We start from the raw sequence: 22,446 nt of genomic DNA on the forward strand, positions 1-22,446 counted from the left end.
TCAAGCGATTCTCACCCAGATCTGATAAAATTAGCAGCATGCTTGTTTCTGGTGTTATTCAGACACTGCTGCAGCCAAATAAATCAACAGGGCTGCCAGGCAACTGTTATGGTTTAAAAGGAAATAAATATCACAGCCTCCATATACTTTTCACTTCAGTTGTCCTTTAATCTTCATGGGTGACACCAATAGTTACGTGTGTACACCTTTTCTTCAACCTAATCACATCCAGGTAGGAGGACGTCCTATCTGAACAATATATCCCAATTACAACCAATCCCTTGGCCCTCTTATTACACAGATGTTAAGATTCGATAAAGACTGCAATCAGATTGTAACATGCATGGCCAGCTTAAGATTTTACCTAAGGCACCTGTTAGTGTTATAATCCACATACCGTACTCTAAGGTTGTACAAATATGAAGAAATCATGCATCAGGTTGCTGTTCAGCAGTTTACTAGTAGTTTACTAAATTTAAATGTGCAACTGGGCAGAATGGTAACTTAGTGGTTAGTACTTTTGCCTTGCAGCACTAAACTCTAGGATCCTGGCCAGGAAGCAGTCTGCACAGTGTTCATATGTTCTACCCAGAGATTCCAAGGGTTTCCTCCAAGCACTCCTGCTTCTTCCAAAATCCCCAAAACATACATGAAGTCTAATAGGCTTTTCCTCAGGAACTGTTTAGACCGAGACCTCCTCCCCCTTCACAGGGACGGGTGGGAGAGTCAGAGAAACATATCATTTAGTGTACTCTGTAAAGCACTGCATAAAATGTCAGGTCTATATTAATGCAGATTACTAATGGATACTTCTGCCGTAAAAAATGTACCTAAGGTGACATGTGACATGATGAGATATATGAGATAACATGTGTACGTACAGTGCCAAACATCTATAACTAGGCTGTGGTCCTTTTTTTTTTTACCAGAAAGCGTTAACCTTCAGGTGTGCAAGTTTCTCGCGTGTCGGATTATAGCGTAGCCCTCACTGATAAGGAATTACAGCCATAAAACTTTTTTCCGAAGAGAACAACTTCTGAGAGCAGGTGGTAGATAAAAAAAAGGCCAATAGTTCATATATTTTAGCTCTGGGACCCTTTATAGACTACCACTGGGCAGAGGCAATCTATTTTGTAAATCTACTTTTTCAACATAAAATAAAAGCTTGGGAGATCTTAAAAAGTCATTTTTAGGCATAGGAAGTTAAATACAATTGTTTATCTGAACAGTTTATTTTCACATCAAGTTCACTTTAAGCTCCACTATAAAACTCTCTGTACAACAGCACACACTCCCCGTATGAATGCTACCTCACTGCCGATCTGCAGCAGCCTCCATCACTTCACTGGTCTGGGCTCTCACCACACAAGTACTTTTGTTTAGATGACACTTGAGTTAAAACCTCAGGCTGTTTCCCAAAACGCTTTCTTGTTTCGTGTTCCGGGAATGCCCTGTTTATAAACGGATTTGGTGGATGATCCGCACAACACAGCGGAGTACTGAAGGACCACAGAAAACTATTTCAAAAGGGAAGAAGTGTGACTGATGGTTAGTAATGATGCCACACCACAGAGGACTCGGATGACAGCAGCGATGACTCGCGTAAGAACAGGGGACCATTCTCTGTACTCTCAAACTCTGGTTTCAGGGGGCTTCCACACTAATCCTTATCTGGCTCTCATCCAAATGCATAGAGACAAGGAGGGAGTCCATGGTTTTCTACCTCCTTGAAGTGGGATAACACCCTGACATAAAAATCAATAAAAATGTGTTTTCCTACTTTTTATTACCCATCCAGTTACCATTTTTTGCTTTTATGCACAAGTAATATTGTCTGTTTACAAATGACATGTTCACAAAGTACAGTTTATCTGCACTGACAGCTGCCATTGCATTCATTGCACAGCTGCTATATTTTTATATTAAAATCTATCTAGTGATCACTTCTCAGCTCTTTCTGCTTCTACTGTGTGTGGAGCTCAGTTTTAGCACTGCTGCTAATGTTTACTAACTGTATCTGACAAAAGAATGTAAACAGAAGATAGTGTTATCACCTCTAGATTAGGCAACAAGCTTTTCACTGAAGAAGAAAGTGCTGTGTTGAAGGTGGCCATACATCTAGCGATTTACGCTGGGCATACACGGCTCGATTTTGCCGCTCGATTCTCTTATCTTCCGCTTGTTTTTCTTATCTTTTTCCACTGTGTTTAATGCAGAATCGAACGACGAAATTATTGGGCGGGAAATCGGATGTGTTGGAAATTATCTATCGAGCCATCTAAATGGCTCAGAATCGAGCCGTGTATTCCCAGCATTAGCGGCCGATTGACCATCCTATTCAAATATAATCGAATCAGATGAAAATCAGTGCCGCCAAGCGCATGCCCGACTGACGATGCAACCAATTTTGGGCCGAGCATGTCCCTCGGACATGCTGCAAGATGTCGGGTCGTCGTGGTCGATCGGGTGCATAGCGGTAATGGTGAGAGATATCAGACAAGTGACAAAACCCCCGGGCGCTGTTCCCACAGTGTATAAATGTGCGTGTATGTGTGCGTTTATACGTTACCTGTCCTTTGTTGCGGTGCTTGTCCGTCTTCCAAATCCACTGCTCTTCCATTAGCCTTATACACGCCTAATGTAAGAGTGGCGGATGCGCAAGACAAACGGGCACAGCGACAAAGGACAGGTAACGTATAAATGCTCACATTTATGCAGATTCAGGGCCCGTTTCCACTTGTGCAAATGCAAATTTTCATGTGAATTCGCATGGATGACTATGTATGTGAATTTAACCAAGGCTGTGCCTGTGTGCATTTCCATTGTTTCTATGCAAAATCGTATGCGAATTCGAATGAAAACTTGCATGCCAAAACCGCATGAGAAATTTCCTATTAAATACATTGTATGCGAATTCTGATGGCCCTGCCGTGCAGATTTTTTCTGCACAAAAAAACGCTCAGAAATCCTGACAAGTGGAAACAGGCCCATCCACTTGTATTGTTTATGCGAACCTGCATGCAGGAAACGCATGCAGATTCGCTCTAGTGGAAACGGGCCCTTATACACACTCAGGAGCAGCGGCGAGGTGGCGGACTCGGCTGATTCCTGAGAGGTTTCATGCTGAAATCAATCAGCGATCGGCCTGTGGTGTATGGGCAGCCGACATCTCTCTCCGATCAAATTCGATCAGCTAGAGATTTGTCTCTTGATCAAAGCTGCTCATCGACGCCTGATTTATGGGCACCATAACTGTAGCCATACATGGATTTAATCAGAAGTCAGCAGACTAATCCACACTTGGCACAAACTGAAGATAGGTGCCCCCCTCTCATCCTGCCACCCCAAACACTGGCCCAGGAGAGGCAGTCCTGCGTGCGCACACGGCCTCTGAGCAGCTGTCTGCACTGCAACTCATTTATTTCCGTGCTTCAATATCCTTATCAGGAAAAAAAGTTCATCTACTTCGCTAGCCTAAATTCTTAAGAAATGCTGATTAACACTGATTACAAAGTAGGGGGAAAAAGTGTGTGCTAATCACAGAACACCACCCATAAAGCTGTATAAATTATCAATTTCATGTGCAACGCGGAAGCACATCTGCAAGTACTTATATTTGTAAGCAAATTTATGTGATATTATTCTGAAATCATTAGTACAGGATAGGGAGAAAAAGAAACTAGATTAGATAAAGAAAAAAAAGGATACATTTTGCTAGTGATCGGTGAAAACTAGAAACGAGGGACAGGCTTTTCTCAATAACTAAAAAAAAAATAATAATAATAATTGTATTTTTTAGTTCTGATCATAAAAAAAAAAACAAATCTACAATTAGAGGAACTTCATCCTGATCATTAGCGGATACCCCCTTTCCCATGAGTAATCTTTTACTTTTTTCTCAAATTAATCATCGGGGGGAGGGGTGTCTGTATAGCTGATATCGTGGTGAAACGCCTCCCACAGTGTGATGTAAGGACCATGGTCATTTTGCTTTTTGACAGTGTGCTGTCTGTGGACCTCGTTGCATTGTGGGAAACAATGGCCGTCTCCAACGGCCAAGCAAGCAATATCTCCCTCTGTGCATAGAACTCTCAGTAACTAACATTCCGTACAGATCACCTGGCAGAACTAAAGATGTCACCACCAGTGATAAATTTTAGAATGTAAATCAGGGAGAGGAAAGATCTTACAAAGGGCAACCACTGACTAAATAGTCTATAAGGCTTTGATCACATCTAAAATCAAAATCATTGATGCCAGCAATTTTTTTGGTGCGTTTTTCCCCCTCCTGGCGCTCCACTGCGATTTTATACAAAACGCTTTTGCAGAGCGATTCGGTTTTGGAAGTGAACTCTTTCACCCGGAAATGAATAAATGTATACACACAATGTATTTATTCATAAAAATCACCGGATAAAGTGATTTGTGAGAAAAATCGTCCCGAAAATGGTACATGCAGTGCTTTGCTAAATGGAAAGCGGACGAAATGCGCTGATATGAACTGTCCCATAAGGAATCATTGCACAAGCGCTTTTAAGGCAATTTTCAAAATCGCCGGCGCTCAAAAACAACAACAAAAAAAACGCAAAATGCCCTAGGTGTGAACAAGCCCTAAATTATTATTGGAAAAACTAAGCAATTCAATTCATTGTTATTTTCAGTACACTTCCTCTTCAGGACACTAAACCAAACGTTGAACAAGTCAAACTGTGTCTAAAAGCAAAGTACTACCATACATCCCTCATGTACCAAGTATGCTTGTAAGAGTTTCTCGCCCTCTCTGTATTCAGCCACCGGACAGATCAGTGAGGTGTGACCATTTGACAGCACTCCTAGCAGTAATGCCAGATATCAGGTCAATGGAGTGCATCGGGCAAAATAGTGTGGATGACATCCCTCCTATGACTCAATATTTCCGGCCCCACCTCCAAGCGTAAGTCTTTATTGCTTCACACAGAACAATACCAAGGTTTTGAGACCACGTTAGGGATGATCAATGAGATGCAAATATTTCTGAGTTCATGCTGGATTAGGTAAATTTTGGCAGCTTGAAAATGGACCAATCAATTTAAACCTGGATGGTACTTGATTGGTCCATTTTCAAGTTGCATAAATTTGCATACAAAATAACACAATCCTGCATAAACTCTGGAAATATTTGCATCTAATTGGTCATCCCTAGTCGCTTTATCAAAGTGATGAGCTTGTGGCAAATATGTTAGGCCGTCTTATTCAAACCAGAGGAAGGGACAAGGTGAATACACCACAAGTGACTCTCTAAGAAGCAGTGTCTAAGTACTTGGAGGAGGTGGCGGCTATTCTAGGCGTGACCATGTGACACACAGAGTAGGAAGAATAAGAGATGGCAGATGATATTTCTCAGAATACCTTGCACTTTGCAAAGTCAAAAAATTGTCGAGTGGGGCAAGATGAGAGAATGGAAGGTCAGCGCTTTTCTGCACAATTCTGCTTACAATAGAAGAGATGGTGAGCCGACGACAGCCGGGTCCTCACAAAAACTACCCGGTTGGAGCATCCGGCTAAAAGAGCCTGGGGAGACCACTGCTGCCATTTTTCAGAACCGACCGATGCATTCCACTGACCGCTAACGGAACGGAGGGTGACGAATGGAAAACTGAGCCTTTTAAAAACTGATCTGTGCCACGAATGAGTTTTACATGAATCAGTTTACCATCTGTGCCAGTGTTAACTGGGCCTATACTGGGCCCCCATACTCACACCTACAGGAATTCTCAACCTTAAAGCGGACCTGAACTCAGAACTTCCTCTCTGCTCTAAAAGATACGCAACAGCATAATAGCATTTAAAGAAAAACGTTTCCTTGTTACAGCTGATACAAATCCTGCAATAAATCTGCAGTGTGTCTACTTCCAGACCACATCATTTTTGTACTACATCGAGTAGCATGGATCTAGCAACACTGGTAATCCGACTTTCAAGGCACCCATACATTGCTAGATCGAGAGACAGATCTTTCTGATCAGAGAGAGATCTGTTGACTACCAATACATTGCAAGTCAATGCCCAATCGATTTCAGGAATAAATCTTTTGGGGAATTGGCCTTGTGACGCCACCGTGTTGCTGTCCTCCCAAATCTAATATGTGTCTCCTGGCGCCCATGCATTAAAATGTGTCACCTGTTCCAGCTGTGCTTCTGCATTTGCACTGCTGGCATATAGCACATGACGCGTGTGTAACATCACGCGCGCGCCAGTGCTACGCATCACATCACACACCCGCCAGTGCTATACGCTGGCAGCACATGGAGATCGACAGGTGAGATATTTTAATGCATAAGCAACATTTGGGGGGACAGTGTCTGGATTTCCGTTGTGATAACACATGCCGCTATCGCCGTGCCCCCGATCGACCACGTCGGCCCGAGATTTCCCAGCATGTCGAAACAATACATTCGACCACATTTCAGTCGAATTATCAATCACCCATGCTTGTTGTAGAACCGATTTTAATCATCAAATCGGGTAACAGCTTACCGGCCAAACTGCCACTTATATATGACCACCTTTAGTCAGAATTCTGCTGAAATCTGATTGAATATCTCTTAGCACAAGGTGGTGGTCCAGAACAATGTCATGGATCTATTGATCGCAAACCTGACTGAGCAAGAATCTTGCAGTGTATGAGAGTCTAAACTCCCAGAAACCAATCGTGAGTCACAGTCCTCTGACTTCAGGGTTGCCATAGGTTACTGTACACTGCAGCTTTGAACTGTGGAAATTAATGATCCTAGTGGTGCGTCTCCTTGTAGGGTGATCGGGAGCAGTGTGTGCGTGTCAGAGCGATCCATACAGCATAATAGCGATCCAATAACATAATAGAAGGCTGCACTGACTGGGATATTGTGACTGCAAGCGGCTCTCACAGCTGTAGAGAGCAGATTACCGCGAGACAATAGACAACTATGCAAGATGTTCCAGTCACTGTTACTGAGGGCTAACAAGCAGCGTGTCCCGGCATGTGGAAGCACCCGCCGGTGGCTGTGAGGGACTTGGGGTATCTCTTTGCAGGAATGGATATTCAAACTTTCACTGTAAAGAAGCTCAGCATACCTAAGCAGAAACCTGCTGAACAACTTGTTACAACTTGTGTTATGCAAAGGACGGTATCTTCCTCCGCCCGTAGCCGTACTACATCACTCAGCTGACTGGGCTGTGCAGGAAACAGATGCATTTAAAGGGGACCCCGCAGAGAGATGCCTGTGTGACTGGAATCTGCAGATAGTAGCCACTAAGTTTGGCTGCATCAATGAAGACTCGAACCTCTGCATCACGACATAATCCCACTCCTGTCAGGATCCTAGAGCACCTGGTGCACTCAGTTACACAGCTCTTTGGCTTCTATTTACCTGCAGTATAAAGGGACCCAGAAGCAGCCACAGCTATGCCCTTCTTAAGCTATGCTACACGTCATGATGATCCCTTGGCTTCACCAGTTTCTGAGTCAAGGTAGGCCATACACCATCTGTTGATTTTAAATGGTCAAATAGGTTGGTTCTTTTCCTGACTTGTGGCCACGTTGCCTAGAACTGCATCAAGCGGTACAAAGCTAGCAGTGGTGGCATCCAATCAATATTCAGATTTCTGCTGATATCTGATGAATATTGCACCGTGCAAGGTGGTAAGCCAGGTAAAGATTGAGATCATTTATTCAACTGAGAATACATAATTTACCAGTGCATGCCCAGCATCACACCTGAACCAATCATATGGTCAAAGGCATTAGCGTAAAGTCACATCACTTCATCTGCATTCTGGATCAGTGGAGTCAGGTCACATGATCTGCACTGATTCTGGAACAATGGAATCAAGTCACCAGGCCTGCACTCATTCTGGATCAATGAAGTAAAGTCATTTGACCTTCACTTTATTCTGGATCAGTGGAATCAAGTCACCTGCAGGGCTGTGGAGTCAGAGTAATTTTTGGGTACTCGGAGTCAGAGTTTTCATAAACACATTCATCAGAGTTGGATGATTTTTGTAGCGTTTCCATCAGAGCTGTGGAGTCGGTACAAAAATCATCTGACTCCTCAGGTTTATGAAACCACCGACTCCAACTCCGGGTACCAAAAATAGCTCTGACTCCTCGACTCCAACTCCTTCGTCTAATACTTACCAAGGCTGTGGATTTGGTACAAGAATCATCCGACACCTCAGTTTATGAAACCACCGACCCAAACTCCAACTCCCACTCCAGGTACCCGAAATTGCTCTGACTCCACAGCCCTGGTTTCCATTGCCCTGATAGGGCTGTGGAGTCTGAGTCCAGGAGTCAGAGCAATTTTCGGGTACCTGGAGTCGGTGGTTTCATAAACTGGAGAGTTGAAGTTGGAGTCAGATGATTTTTGTGCTGACTTCACAGCCCTGGTCACCTGACCTGCACTCGTTCTGGGTCAGTGGAGCAAAGTCCCTTGAACTGCACTCATTCTGGGTCTGTGACTGTGTGTACTGATGAGTGGATGGGTATTACAACAAAGAAAAAGCTTTTTAAAATGAAGCTAATAATTGCATCCCTCCCATTCCCTTCAGTCTTGGGTTTTTGTCTGTCATGATCTCTTTGGTGGAAGTTCACATTCTGAAGAGAGGAGTGGGATTAGTCTTTTCCAGAACTACTTCCTTACACTGCTTAGAAAATTGGTCACCCCAACAAGAACCAGTTTATAGGTTGCCTGATTAATTTGGGTAACTGGCTCACTAATCAGTAAAACCAGAGGATGAGCATGACAGCCAAGGAACCAGCAGGTCATAAAGAGTTCATAGTCCGATCACAAAGAATGCATGTTAATGACACGTCTTTAACTCTAATTTTGGTCAAATCTGATGTTTGCAAGATTTCACACACAAACGTCTCTGCCTGTCTTACGCACTGTCTGCAGAGTCGGTTGGACGTATAGGTGACACTGACTGGGAGCAAACGATACGTCAAGATCACATAAATGTAAAATAAATCATTGACAAATGCCATTTAAATCGACTCACTCACTCTTAAAATTAAAAAAACATAGCATTCTGACTTTTTACAAACTGGTCTGTTGTCACTTTAATGCACTGTGCAAATGCAATAAGAAATGATAACAATAATAATAATAATACTAGTAATAAAGAGAGAAGTAGCGTATGGACTTACCTCCATCAGAGACTGTAGCAGCCTGCGGAAAAGAAGAGAGAGACATGAGTGTACAGAAACTGCATTACAATGCCTAAACCGAAAGAACGAAATAAATAAATAAATCCGCTAAACATAAAATCAAAGTAAAAATTGTGATTATCTGTCAGGCTCAGAAAGCGCAAAATATCCTGAAAGAGCTCTTGCCAAAAGACATCAATGTGAGCAGCAGCTGGCTCCACCCCTCCGCCAGCTGAACTCAGCAGCCCCTCCCTGGATAATCAGAATTTCTATCCTATCAGTCACACGCAGCTCATAGAAGAAAAAAAAATATGCTGGTTTTGCATAAAAACACTAATCACTGACAGGATAAAAATACTCCACAGTCATTTGCATAGGCAAAGATTCTGAAAAGGGAATGTTCCCACTCCGGAATACCAAGTACACCAAGAGGATGCGACTACTTCTCAGGCTGCTGAGCCATGCATTGGGAATCAGTGACTGGGGTGCAGCATACAAGGAGATCAGGAGGTCACAGAGATGCTCCATGGATTGTAAGCACATGACAGGTCTCTGGGGACAACACTCGTCCTTTTATAATCAGCACCAAGTTGGCACGTTATTCCTTATGCCTCATTCACATCATTTAGCGAAGATGACAGTGCGATCGGAACGCAATGCGTATGATCGCACCTTATCTGAGTTACTATGCGCTGCTGATCCCATTCACTACAGTGAATGGGTCAGCATTGCTATTTCCAAAAATATGCATGCAGCAGTGCGATAGCGCATCGAACTGCTGTGCAGCGCATATGATGGGAACGGTAGAAGGGCTGTCCATGCCTTTCTACCGCTCGTGTGTCGCACACTTTACGCGCTGCTGAAATGCGCACGGCAGCGCATAGTCTGAACGAGGCCTTAGAATTCATAGGAAGTCGTGTTTACCCAGAATCCTCTAGCCCCCACTGGAGTGGATAAAGACAAGTGGGGTCACTGCAACATATTGTATGCCTTGCCTCAGGTCAGGTATACTTTAAAGGGGACCTAAACTCAGAACTTCCTTTCTGTTCTTAAAGACCAGCAACAGCTTAATAACTTTGAAACAGTTCTTTGTTACAGCAGATATAAATCCTGCAGTATTTATCTGCAGTGTGTGTACTTCCTGCTTTCATGGAAGTAGACATACAGATTAGCTGCTCTACCGAGGCAGCCAGCTGACAGCTGAGAGATGAGTCCAATGACACTAGAAGCCCAATGGCTAGCAGCTTACATGACCAGGGACATGCCAGGCCTTGTCATGGGACACAGGCAATGGAGAGAAGAGAGGGACACAGAAAGAGCTTGCCGGCGGATATGGGAGTGTAACAATTTTGAATTTTTAGGAGGAAGACATGCAAGCCACCTGGAAATGGAGCAATTAGCCAAGAGTAGCGTGTTCAGTAACCCAGCAACTATTCACTAAGGAGTCCTTGGGCAAGACTCACTAACACTGCTACTGCCTACTGAGAGCATCCTAGCGGCTGCAGCTCAAGTGCTATAAGGCCGCCAGGAGAAAAACGCAATATGAATGTTATTTGTCTTGTCTTTTGTCGAAAGAGATACATCTTGGTGGATGGCTACAGGGGGGTATTTACATCAGAAGACACCAATACACACCGTAAAATGTTCAAAATTACAACCGTTTTGGTAAAAGAAAATCTAAAGGTGCCCATACATCAGACGAGGTATGGGCAGATCGACCAAGAGACAGATCTCTTTCTGATTGGAGAGTGATCTGTTGGCTGCCCGTACATCACAGGCCGATTCCCGATTGATTTCATGCTTATATCTCTTGGGAATTGGCTGCATCCACCACATTCGCCGCGGTTCCCGGAGTGTATAAATGTGCATCTGTCGCTGTGACCGCCATCTCCCAAATCCGTCGCTCTTCCATTAGCCGGCATGTCGCACGTGTGACATCACATATTCGCCTCGTGCTATGCGCCAGGGGTGTGTATGGGGCTAATGGAAGCACAGCGTATTCGGAAAACGGATAGGCACTGCGACACAGGACAGGTAATGTATAAAGGCACACAAACATGCACATTTATACACTGCGTACACAGCGCCGCGTGTTTCATCGATTGTCCCGATATCGCTCGCAGTTACCACCATGCACCGGATCAACCACCACAGCCCGACATTTTGCAGCATATCTGATCAACATGCTCGTCCCGCAATTTTCATCCGATTGGATAAGAGTTATACAATCGGATGGTCGATCGGCCGCCAAGTCGCTAAGTGTATGGCCACCTTAAAAAGCATATACAGATTTAAGCCCCATCTACACAATACGATTCTTTGTGCTATTCGATTACGATTCTATTTACGATCCAATTATATTCGACATGTCCGATCGGGATTCGATTCGATTCAATTTGCCATTGTTTTGCAATGGCAAATCGAATCAAATCCCGATTGAACATGACTGATTTAATTGGATCGTAAATAGGATCGTAATTGAATCGCACAAAGAATCGTATCGTGTAGATGGGGCTTTATACTTTGTATACAATTTTTTTGCTTCACAAGCAAAAGCGCACTTTTTCTGCATTGGAAACGCAGGCGAGTAGACTGGCGTGAACAAGGCTGTAAGCCTAACAATTTATTCACACGTTTCCCCAAGGTTGTTCCATCACAATCAGCGCCACATGACAAATATTCCAGATATCTTACAATGTAAACTCTCCGCAGGGAACTTTCACCCCTCGTCACATAAACAAGAGGTGTGTGATTGGGATAGATGGGGACATGTTTGTGTTGTAGAATGTGGCTTGGAGAGACAGATGATTGTGTAGTGTGGACAATAGAGCCAGTATACTGCCTGGATTACACCTCCATTGTGCAGCTATCTCAGCAAACACTGCAGGTAAACCTGATCTATTATCCCTCTATGGGAGGCGATGTTCCCTGGGAGCAATACACCAAGTCCCGGGATCTATTCATAGTATGGGAGAGAAGAGTCGGGCGGATCGCTGGTAACCAGTCTTATCTCCCGAACGATAGTCTGTACACACGCCGGATTTCATGCGGAAACGTGCGAACGACGGAACGTTCAAACGACCCGTCGTTCGCGCAAATCCGACGTGTGTATGGGCCTTTATCACAATATAAACATGATCGTTATTCAGGGAGTCATTGAAGTGGTGACAATAATAGCTATAATGCTGGGTACACACCATACAGTTTTCTGTCAGATTTACCTGCCAGATCAATTATTTCCAACATGGCCTATCTGAATTTCAATTTCACATTTTTTTATATCGATTTTCATAGAACTGAACGAAAATCTAACGGAAAATTAAAAAAAAAAAAAAAAAAAAAAAAAAAAAAATCGAAATTCAGATTGGACATTTTTTTATTTTCTGAAGCCTCTTTCCAACCTGTTTTCCCCTCCCACACCTCTGTTCCTCTCGGATTGGCCAATATTTCTCATGCTGAGACAATGCACTTTCCATAGTAAAGGGCGGGCAAATTAGGCAGAGGAGAGTAAGGCGGGAAAGGACATTGGGATTGGCTTCAAAATAACCACACTTAAAATGGGAAATGCTAAGAAGGATTTTCTCTTTTTTTTACTGTAGAAAAACAAGTTTGCTTTCTTAAAACAGAAAGAATTTGCGATAATTCAGGTTGGAGTGAGCTTGAGATGTCTCCCAGGCACCACTGCTGAATATATGCAAATTAACCATTGTACCCTTAGAAGCTAAACACACCTCCAGAACCGCTGGAATGCAATGATGTGTCAGTTTGTTAATTTGAACAGAGCCAGAATAATCCAACCTGCATACAGACTGTTTCGGATTGTTTGATCCTCATCAGTGCATGGCATGGATTAATTTGGCTCTATGCTGTAGGGCTTGTAACACCGAGAGGTACAGACTAACCAGCAAGCTCATGGTGACCCAGAACTCATTGGAGTGTGTAAGGGACTACAATGGTCCTAAAAGCATTTTACTGTAGAAAGATCACTAAAATCAAAACGTGGAGAGTGCAATACATATGTTATGTAAGTAGAGCAAGTATGTTTTTTTTCTGAGATAGTATGGCTGACAGCTCCTCTTTAAGGGGAAGCTGGATACTTATAACACCCCCCCCCCCCCACACACACACACACACACACACACACACACCTGTCTCCTGTACACAAGTGTGATAGGCCCGTACTCTATCACACTGCACTGTAAAGAGAAGGGTCATACTTGTTCATTTGGAAGCTTTGGAAATTAGGCTATTTGTGTTCCTAAGTGGGCAATGATGAAAAGTAAGCAAAAGAATTACCTCTCTACAGCTTTTCCTCAGGTACTACTTCCTGCCTGACAGCACAGCTATAAAGAGCACAAGTGAAGTGTGTGCCGGTGTTATTTGAGGAGCAGAAATGCAGACATCAAACCAACAAACCTTGATTCCGGTGATACGTTCAATGACTAACTGTACATTTACTTCAGAGAACACAAATATGAGCGTAATACTTTTATACAAAGCAAGCTAGGCGTACTTACAGCTCAGGCAGCATTGACACTTGTCTATGCCAATTCCACATGCAATTTTCCACACATCCAATTCTGTGTGTCGCAATTTTTTATTTTTATTTTTTTTTTGGGGGGGGGGGGGGGGGGGGGGAGGTTATTCCTTTAATTTTTTTTTCCTCTGCAATTCTGCTTTTTTTGTATGCGATTTTCCTAGGGCTGTGTAGACAGCCCAGGAAAAATTATCATCCGTCTACATCCGTACCAGGGCTGTGGAGTTGGTACAAAAATCATGTGATTCTGACTGCCCAGTTTATGAAACCACCGACTCGGTCTCCAGGTGCCCAGAACTGCTCCAACTAACATTTCCCTGTTTGTTTTTATTTTCCTGTGCATCCCAATGAAGTTCATTTACACGATAATGCACTTAATGAACTTCAAAATCAGATAAGATTTTCACATAACAATTGCAACTTTTCTGCGTTTCCATTTCTGCGTTTTAAATGCGAATTGCACACAAGCAAAATTAAAAAAAAAAAAAAAAAAAAAAATATTATATATATATATAAATAAAAATACATTGTTCCAGCGCGGTTTAAAAAATAAAAATAAATAAAACGCACAAAAATATAAAAAAATAAAATAAAAAGCAGGGTGATGCCCTCGAAATACATTTGTTTTGTGACAAACACAAAATTGCAATTCCACGCGATGCATGCAAATGCTGAGTATGAACAACCCCTCAGTCAAGATAACTATTATTATTTAGTATTTATATAGCGCCAACATCTTCCACAGCGCTGTACACAGAATATTGTCTTGTCACTAACTGTCTCTCAGAAGGGCTCACAATTGAATTCCTACCATAGTCATATGTCTGTGTATGCAATTGTGTTGTGTTGTTTTATGTTTGTATCGTAGTCTAGGGCCGATTTAGGGGGAAGCCAATGTATGTTTTGGGGATATATGAGGAAATCCAAGCAAACACGGGGAGAACATACAAATTTCATGTAGATAGTGCCCTGGCTGGGATTCCAATACAGGACCCAGCGCTGCAAGGCAAGAGTGCTAACCAGTACGCCACCGAGCTGCCCTAGACAAACCCACTTTACAAGAAAAAAAAAACATAAAAAGACCAGAGCGATTAGACTGAAATAAGGTATTCAGGTCTCATTTTAATCTTACTAGGCTATGAAAAGGCTCCTTAATACATGTACTATCCAGCAGTGTTTCACTCATGTTCCCTGCAGATCCACTTTAAACTCCATTTCAGGTACAATTTCCTGCCCGGCATTAGCTGGGTAATTTATAAAAGGGCGAAAGCAATTATAGCGGTTGGCACAGCGGCGTTACCTCAGCTCCAGCCTGGCAATGGCACCGGGCCCCACAGACTACAAGTGCGCCTCTGAATAAATGCTGCATTTTCCTTTTAATCTATATTTCATTTTTTTTCAGCCACCCATTCACAGATAAAATCACCTTTTGTCTTCTTCACCAGCTGCCGTCACTGTTGTGTTTCCTGTCACAGCTGACAGCTCTACATAAAACATAGCACTCCAATAGAGGCAATTAAATCATCTCACTTCAGAAAGCTCATTTGTTCCCATCAGTGAATGCCCTGAATTAGTCAGCAAACGCCCTCAGATCAGGCCAAATGGCGACACAAAGGAGGTACTGGCCCCCAATGCCTTTCCTCAGCACGGGCTGCAGCTCACTCTGAGGTGGGTGACAAGTGCTGACAGGAATTGTCACACTTCTGGTGACAAATGGCTTAGCAGGACTGTCACACATATAAAAGGGAGTTTAGTCACGTGCTTGATCCTTCAAGCAAAACTGTAAACATTAAACAAAATGCCATAAAAGTGATCAATACTGATGGATCGCTGGCCACAGACTGGGCGGAGAAAATGTAATTCGTCACAAGAACTTCTCAGCCAATAGTTGCAGAGAACGGGGAAATGTTCTGCAGCATATCCAGGAATGATGCATCATGGGAAACCACATTAAGTTGCGTCACCAAACCTAATTCGTGTAATAATCGTAAACCTGTAACCACGCTGCAATACCGAAGCGAACGCTAAAAAAAAATAATATACAGAACGGCATAAAAATCGCATATTTATTTATTATTTGTTTGTTGTATTTATAAAGCGCCAACATATTACGCAGCGCTGGACATTAATTTAGGTTACAGACAATATTTAGGGGTGACAAACAGCAATATGACAATACAGGAATACAAGAAAACCAGATCACACAGCACAGTATGAGTACAAGGTAATGCTTAGTCAGTCACTGGATGGGAGCATGGAGTTAGGCAAGTTAGGTTCACTCAAATGCATAACATGGGTGCACAGTAATAGAGGTGCATGATCAGGTAGGACACAAAAGGAGTGAGGACCCTGCCCAAAGGCTTACAATCTAGAGGGAGAGGTAGGGACACGAGAGGTAGGGGACCAGAGTTCGGCTGTGGGTTTAGAGCAATTGTGAGGGGTGGTAGGCAAGAGTGAAAAGGTGAGTTTTGAGGGCCTTCTTGAAGGTGGGGGCTGCCCTAATGGGTGGAGGTAGGGAGTTCCATAGTGTTGGAGCGGCTCTTGAGAAGTCCTGGAGGCGTGCATGGGACTGGGTGATGCGGGGGACGGTCAGGCGAAGTTCATTGGAGGAGCAGAGTGAGCGGCTAAGTGTGTATCTCTGAGTAAGATCAGAAATGTAGGTTGGACAGGTTTTGTGGATGGATTTGTAGGTCAGACACAATATCTTGAATCTGATTCTGGACTGGATAGGAAGCCAGTGGAAGGATTCACGGAGGGGAGCCGCCCTGGTGGGCATAGTGGGCCTTTATAGCTGAATTGCCTCAAATACCGTCTATCTTAAGAAGGCAAATTACATTTAGCATTGCTTTTTAATAGAGGGCTTTTGGGGCTCTGTATAGCTTCCAGGTGTTTCAGGAACACTATGAGCTGTCTGGTATGGCAGCCAGTGGCCATGACAGAGTGTAGGAATGGTCATTATTAAGCATTTATATAGCGCTGACATCTTCCCCAGCTCTGTACAGAGTATACTGTATCATCACTAAACTGTCCCTCAGAGGGGCTCACAATCGAATCCCTACCATAGCCATATATTTATGTATGTATTGTGTAGCGTATGTATTGTAGTCTACGGCCAATTTAGGGGGAAGCCTATTAACTTATCTGTATGTTTTTGGGATACGGGAGGAAATCTGAGTGTCTGGAGGAAACCCACAGACATGGGGAGAACATGCAAACTCCATGCATATAGTGCCCTGGCTGAAATGAAACAAACTGGGGACCCAGTGCTGCAAGGCGAGAGCGTTATATCCCACCACGCCACCGTGTTGGCCATGAAGTGTACATATATATATATATATACACACACACACACACACACACACACTGCTTGAGACTTTGGGAGCCAAGCACTGTACAGACACCTCAATCCTCTATAGCACAATGACAAGTCTGTTGCTATGAAGAAAGACGGGCGCACAGTGCACGACAACAGCGTCCAGCAGGGGAAAGGGGGGCGGGGGTGTTATGTGGTTAAGGAGGGTTATCCAAAATGATTATTTAGTACTTACATATAGGTGCTCACAATCCAATCCCTACCGTAGTCATATGTCCATCGTACTCTGGAGCAATTTTGGGGGAAGCCAAATTAACTTATTTCTAGGTTCTTTGGTGGAAACCGGAGTGCCCAGAGAAAACCCATGCAGACACAAGGGACCCAATGCTTTGTGGGTGGTGACTATGCCACAGTGCTGCCCAAATGATCAATTAAGAACTTCCGAGGTGAAAATAAACTGATGAAATAAATTGTATCTGTCCTCCTCCTAAAAATGATTGATTTATATGTAAATCTAGTTTTTACTGTTTCATAGTCTCTGCTCAATGACACCTTCATTGAGGTATGCCAGAGCTCAAATCTATGAATTATTGACCCTTTTTATCTCTTCCCTGCTCTCAGAAACCATTTACTGACAGGAAAGTGTTTTATGGCTGCAATTACTTATCAGTGAGGGTTATGCTATAGTCTGACCCAGTCCAACCCGGACAGAAACCGTCATTTACATACCTGATTAAAGGTAGCCATACACTGGTCGATTTGCCATCAGATTCGACCAACAGATAGATCCCTCTCTGATCAAATCTGATCAGAGAGGGATCGTATGGCTACCTTTACTGCAAACAGATTGTGAACCGATTTCAGCCTGAAACCATTCACAATCTGTTGTGGTGGTGGTGCTGCTGCCGCTCCCCGCCCCGCATACATTACCTGCTCCGCCGGCGCGACTGCCCCCGGTCACCGCTGCTCCGTCTCCGCTCTGGTCTCCAGGTCCAGCATGCTTTACTTCTTCCTGCCCGGCAGGAAGTTTAAACAGTAGAGCGCCCTCTACTGTTTAAACTTCCTGCCGGGCTAGAAGAAGTGAAGCATGCCGGACCCGGAGACCAGACCAGAACGGAGACGGAGCAGCGGTGACCGGGGGCAGTCGTGCCGGCGGAGCAGGTAATGTATGCAGGCTCTATTGCGTCGGTCGTGGAGAACTCGAACGCCGCTAGCGACGCGCTCCCTACCCGCAGGCGATCGACGGTAATTTTCCGCACGGAACGATCGACGGGATCGGACGAAATGGATCGAAATTCGGCGTGTTGCGGGAACGATGTGACAGCAGATTCGATCCCAGTGATCGAATTTGCTGTCGATCTGGCGGGAATCGGCCTAGTGTATGGCCAGCTTAACTCTTTCAGGCAAAGAAAGTAAAAAAGGACCACAGCATAGTTATTTGTGTGCTTGGCACTGTACATACACATGACTATCTCATGTCACCTCGGTTGTCCTGTAAGCCAAGGAACATTTATGTGTACATATTTTTATCTTCTAGATTTCAGACAAATAGACAATAGAGTTGTGTAAAGCAAGGCAGAATAATGCACAGTGCCTTGCTACTGATGCTGTGCAACCCAACCTTCCCTATAAACAAAGCTGTGTGCAGCTCCAATCATGATGCTCCTGGAAGCAGAAACATTGTCAGGGCAGAACCTATAGTTACCACGCTGTTTTCTTGTATTATGGCAATTCTGTATTGTGATATCCAGCCTGATGACCCTACAGCATGCAATTTACATGGGCGATAATTACAGGTTTTCCTCTACTACATGAGCTCACACAGCCTCCATACACAGGAGTAGCCTTTCTATATTATATAATGTATATTCCATGCAGACACATGTTCCCATTATTGGGCTGGAAATTTCCACAGGAGCTCCAGGGGTTAAAAATCCAGCAAAAGCAAAAACTGAACATGGCAAATCTAACAGCTATCCGAATGAGAAGTCAATATATACGTACATACAAGTACATGCCTCAGGGGTCAAATGTGCTCGTCACCACTTTCTTCCTCTGCTCTCTACATTCAGACGCTGGGGAGATCAGTAGCTGTAGTCATCTGACACAATGTGGGGAAAATAGAACATTTCCCAGCATCCCTGCATTTCAGAAGAAACCATGGCCCATACGCAAATAACTTTTTCTCCTGAGTTTTCCCCTTGGCGATATTTTACCACCTTGTAAAAGTTGACCTGAACTCTTGCACAGGACACAAGAAAAGCATAACAGAAATGTACCCTGTATGTATTTAAAAAAAGTTTAGCCTGTGTAACTCCCCCTCATTTGTGTCTAATCACAAGTTGTCATTTGATCTCCCCCTGCGTCACATGACTGCCTATGGCAGATAAGCAAATAAGCCATTTGAAAGCACAGGCTGTAAACAATATGTCTGCTTCCGTGAATCAGGAAGTAGAAACAATGCAGATTTATTTTAGGATTTGTATCAGCTGTAACAAAGAAATGTTTTTTGTTTAAAGGTTATTATTCTGTTGTGTATCTTTTAGCGCAGAGAGGAGTTCTGAGTTCAGGTCCGCTTTAATAAAACTATTGCTTGCCGTACCATAACTGTGAGAGCCAGCACGGCATGCAGCTACTTTTCCCTAGATAAGAGCAGGAAGCATCAGCCTGCCTCCACAGACAGGCGCCTCATAAAACAAAGTGTCAGGTTATCACCACAGCTGTCAGTCACAGAGCTATAATCTGCATATTCATCATCAGAGCCCCTCACCTTCTTACAGAAATCATAAGTCTGCTTTCTCCAGATTCCACTCCTGAGCCTCAGCATGTTAGCAGGGGAACTGCTTGTCCTAGCTCCCAGGCACTGCCATAAGTCAGGAGGGACCCAGCCATACTCTGCCTGCACACGCCAAGGAATTCAGCACAGCCACTCGCTTACTCACCCTTCTGACAAGTACAGAACTGTTATCTCCCTCCCTGTGCACATGAGGAGAGCGCTGCACTCAGTTCTGTGTGTGAGGAGATACATGTAGCCAGGTACGGCGGCAGCCCGTGTACTGCAGATTTCTACTGCACCGAAGACTGAGGAGAACACATTACTGAATATATGACAAATAATGGGGTCCCATTGACTAAAGATGGACATCCTAAGTGATCCAACAAACCCAGCACCTAGTTGACTTGGCCCTGTAGCTTCTTGCTGCCAGAAGAGTGGGAGTTGCTAATTAAGCACAGAGGAGATCTCTTTGACCCCACCCACTACTTACCTCTGCTGAGAGATTTTGTCTTTGTGGCCAGCACTGGAGCTCAGCAGTCTCATCCTTCCATACAGTTATCTTCCCACAGCCTCCGAATAGTGTTTATAAAAGCCATATTGCACTGTCATTTGAACAGAAAGCGATCTACAGTAACCAGCCACTTAAAATGCATTCTTGTAAAAAGGTACAGAAGCACAATGCATGATAAACTTTATTCATTGACAATTCATGCAAATTGACTAACATATGCAAAAATGAATGGGGGAGGGGGGGGGGGGGCGTTACATGAACTAGGGCTTTAAAAAAAACATCCAAAGCAGGTGTGCTGGATGCTTAAGTTCTCCAGCCTTAGTAGATCCACCTTAGTACAGTGTCAAAAAACAAAACAAAAAACCCAGGCAGATGACAAGGTATCCAATAAAGCCATCAATTACTGGGAGAGAATGTGAAGAGCTCTGAACCCTAAAGGCAACAAAGGCAAAGGTCTAAATTTTTGGCCACCGTAAAGATATTTTGAGCTCCTTTCAGTTTTGTGCTTGTACCAGTACCTCAGTCTACCGTGCACCACTCATAGTAATGTGGGCAACAAGCAGTCAGCCAGCAGGCATTACTTTGTAACTCCTGCTTCTATTCCTCTTAACCTTAGATTCCTTTTCACTAGCCGCGATCCGCTCAAAAAAGCGACTTTGCAGATCTCAACTGCACTGATTTACATGTAAGTCACGGTGCTCATTTTCCATTACCGTGTTTTGATTTTTCCCAAACTGCAATTGTCAAGCTGCACGATTTTCGATGTGACCGCATTTTGTTTCAGACAGTCCACGGCGCAATCGCTCCAATTTGAAAAAGCAGGTTTCGCAAACGCAGCTCGCGATTTGCTTGTAATTGAAAAGCTGCATCACAGGGGCAGTACTTGCAGCCTGCCATGGATAATGGATTGGCTGTCAGTGTTATCAATGAAACAACAGTTTCAGGTGGCAAAAGTTGCATGTATGTACATATGTGGTTATAAGTTATTTTGAGAAATGAAAAATTGTTGCAGTAATAAGGAACCCAGGTTTTCAACGCCGAGCCAAAACACTAGGTGACCACTTAAAGCCTGACCTGTACCTAAATACCCTACGGCACAGCAAGTCACCCCCAAACGTGGACAAGTTAATATGGAATTTAGCTTAAAGCCTTGTATGCACATTAGATGAAACATGTCCAATAACGACTGCATCTGCTAGGAATCTAACATGAGTACAGATTTCTCCGATGCTACCCGACACTTTGGCCTGCGATATGGATTGATTTGGCTGATCGCTGACTGACAGCATTGTTCACCTCACTCACCCGACCCAACACGTGACATCACTCGCACACCACTCTGTCGGCCCTATGCTTAGCAACACAACACGTCACTAGGTGCCGCCTCACCCTGCAATGTCACCCAAGGGATCCGGTCCTGATACCTGTCATACCTCATACGTGTGTACAAGGCCTTTTGTCATTGGAAACAGTCTCTGTACTGCTCAGCACCCGGACAAGTAGCATGTTCTATTCTATAGAGCGGAGTGAGGATGATCGGAGAATAAGTGGATGGTGCCCTGCTGAGTGGACAATAGCAGAACAAAAGCACTTGTTCATGTTGGTCGTTTACGAGTTAACACTGTTCACTAAATGACACTATGGGACGCCTACTGATGCAAGATTTTCATCTGAAATGACCACAAATGATTGCTCTGGGCACTAAAAGTCCAGTGTCTGCATAGGGCCTACAGCACTTGCATTAATAAATCCTGTTGTCCTTCTAGTTTCCGGAGTGCTCAGCAGATGTGGTGAACACGTGTTGTGTAGGATGAACAAGAGATCTAATGAGGCTGGTAATCAGCCATAAAATGATCGGCAAAAGGCTTTCCATTATGACAAGCACAGCATGAAATCTTTCAGGACAGTCAGAGGGAAGACTGTGGCGGGCTTCAACCATGCTTGAATCCTTCACGGCTGGTCATGGTCACGTCTTTCAACCCATGACTTCCAACAAGACATGACCTCACTAGGAGGCAGACAGTTCCACGAGATGAGCAGTGGAGAAATATCTTGTCACGAGAACAAGCCCTCAAAAGCAGATCCTAAAATCATCTGGATTGGGAAACACGCACTTACAGCATCCATCTATCGACTTGGCAGT

The 22,446-nt window shown here is 43.9% G+C and overlaps 1 protein-coding gene across 7 annotated transcripts in view; it reads right to left on the bottom strand.

Moving 5' to 3' along the window:
- RGS12 (regulator of G protein signaling 12) overlaps nucleotides 1-22,446 on the bottom strand; it is a 267,131-nt gene that overhangs the window by 81,051 nt on the left and 163,634 nt on the right. For all 7 annotated transcript variants that reach the window (XM_068276279.1, XM_068276271.1, XM_068276261.1 and 4 more), the window contains one exon: nucleotides 9,167-9,188. In XM_068276279.1, the coding sequence (XP_068132380.1) occupies nucleotides 9,167-9,188 (22 nt within the window). The remainder of the gene's footprint in view (nucleotides 1-9,166; nucleotides 9,189-22,446) is intronic.

This window comes from Hyperolius riggenbachi, chromosome 1 (genome assembly GCF_040937935.1).
Source record: "Hyperolius riggenbachi isolate aHypRig1 chromosome 1, aHypRig1.pri, whole genome shotgun sequence".
NCBI lineage: Eukaryota > Metazoa > Chordata > Amphibia > Anura > Hyperoliidae > Hyperolius > Hyperolius riggenbachi.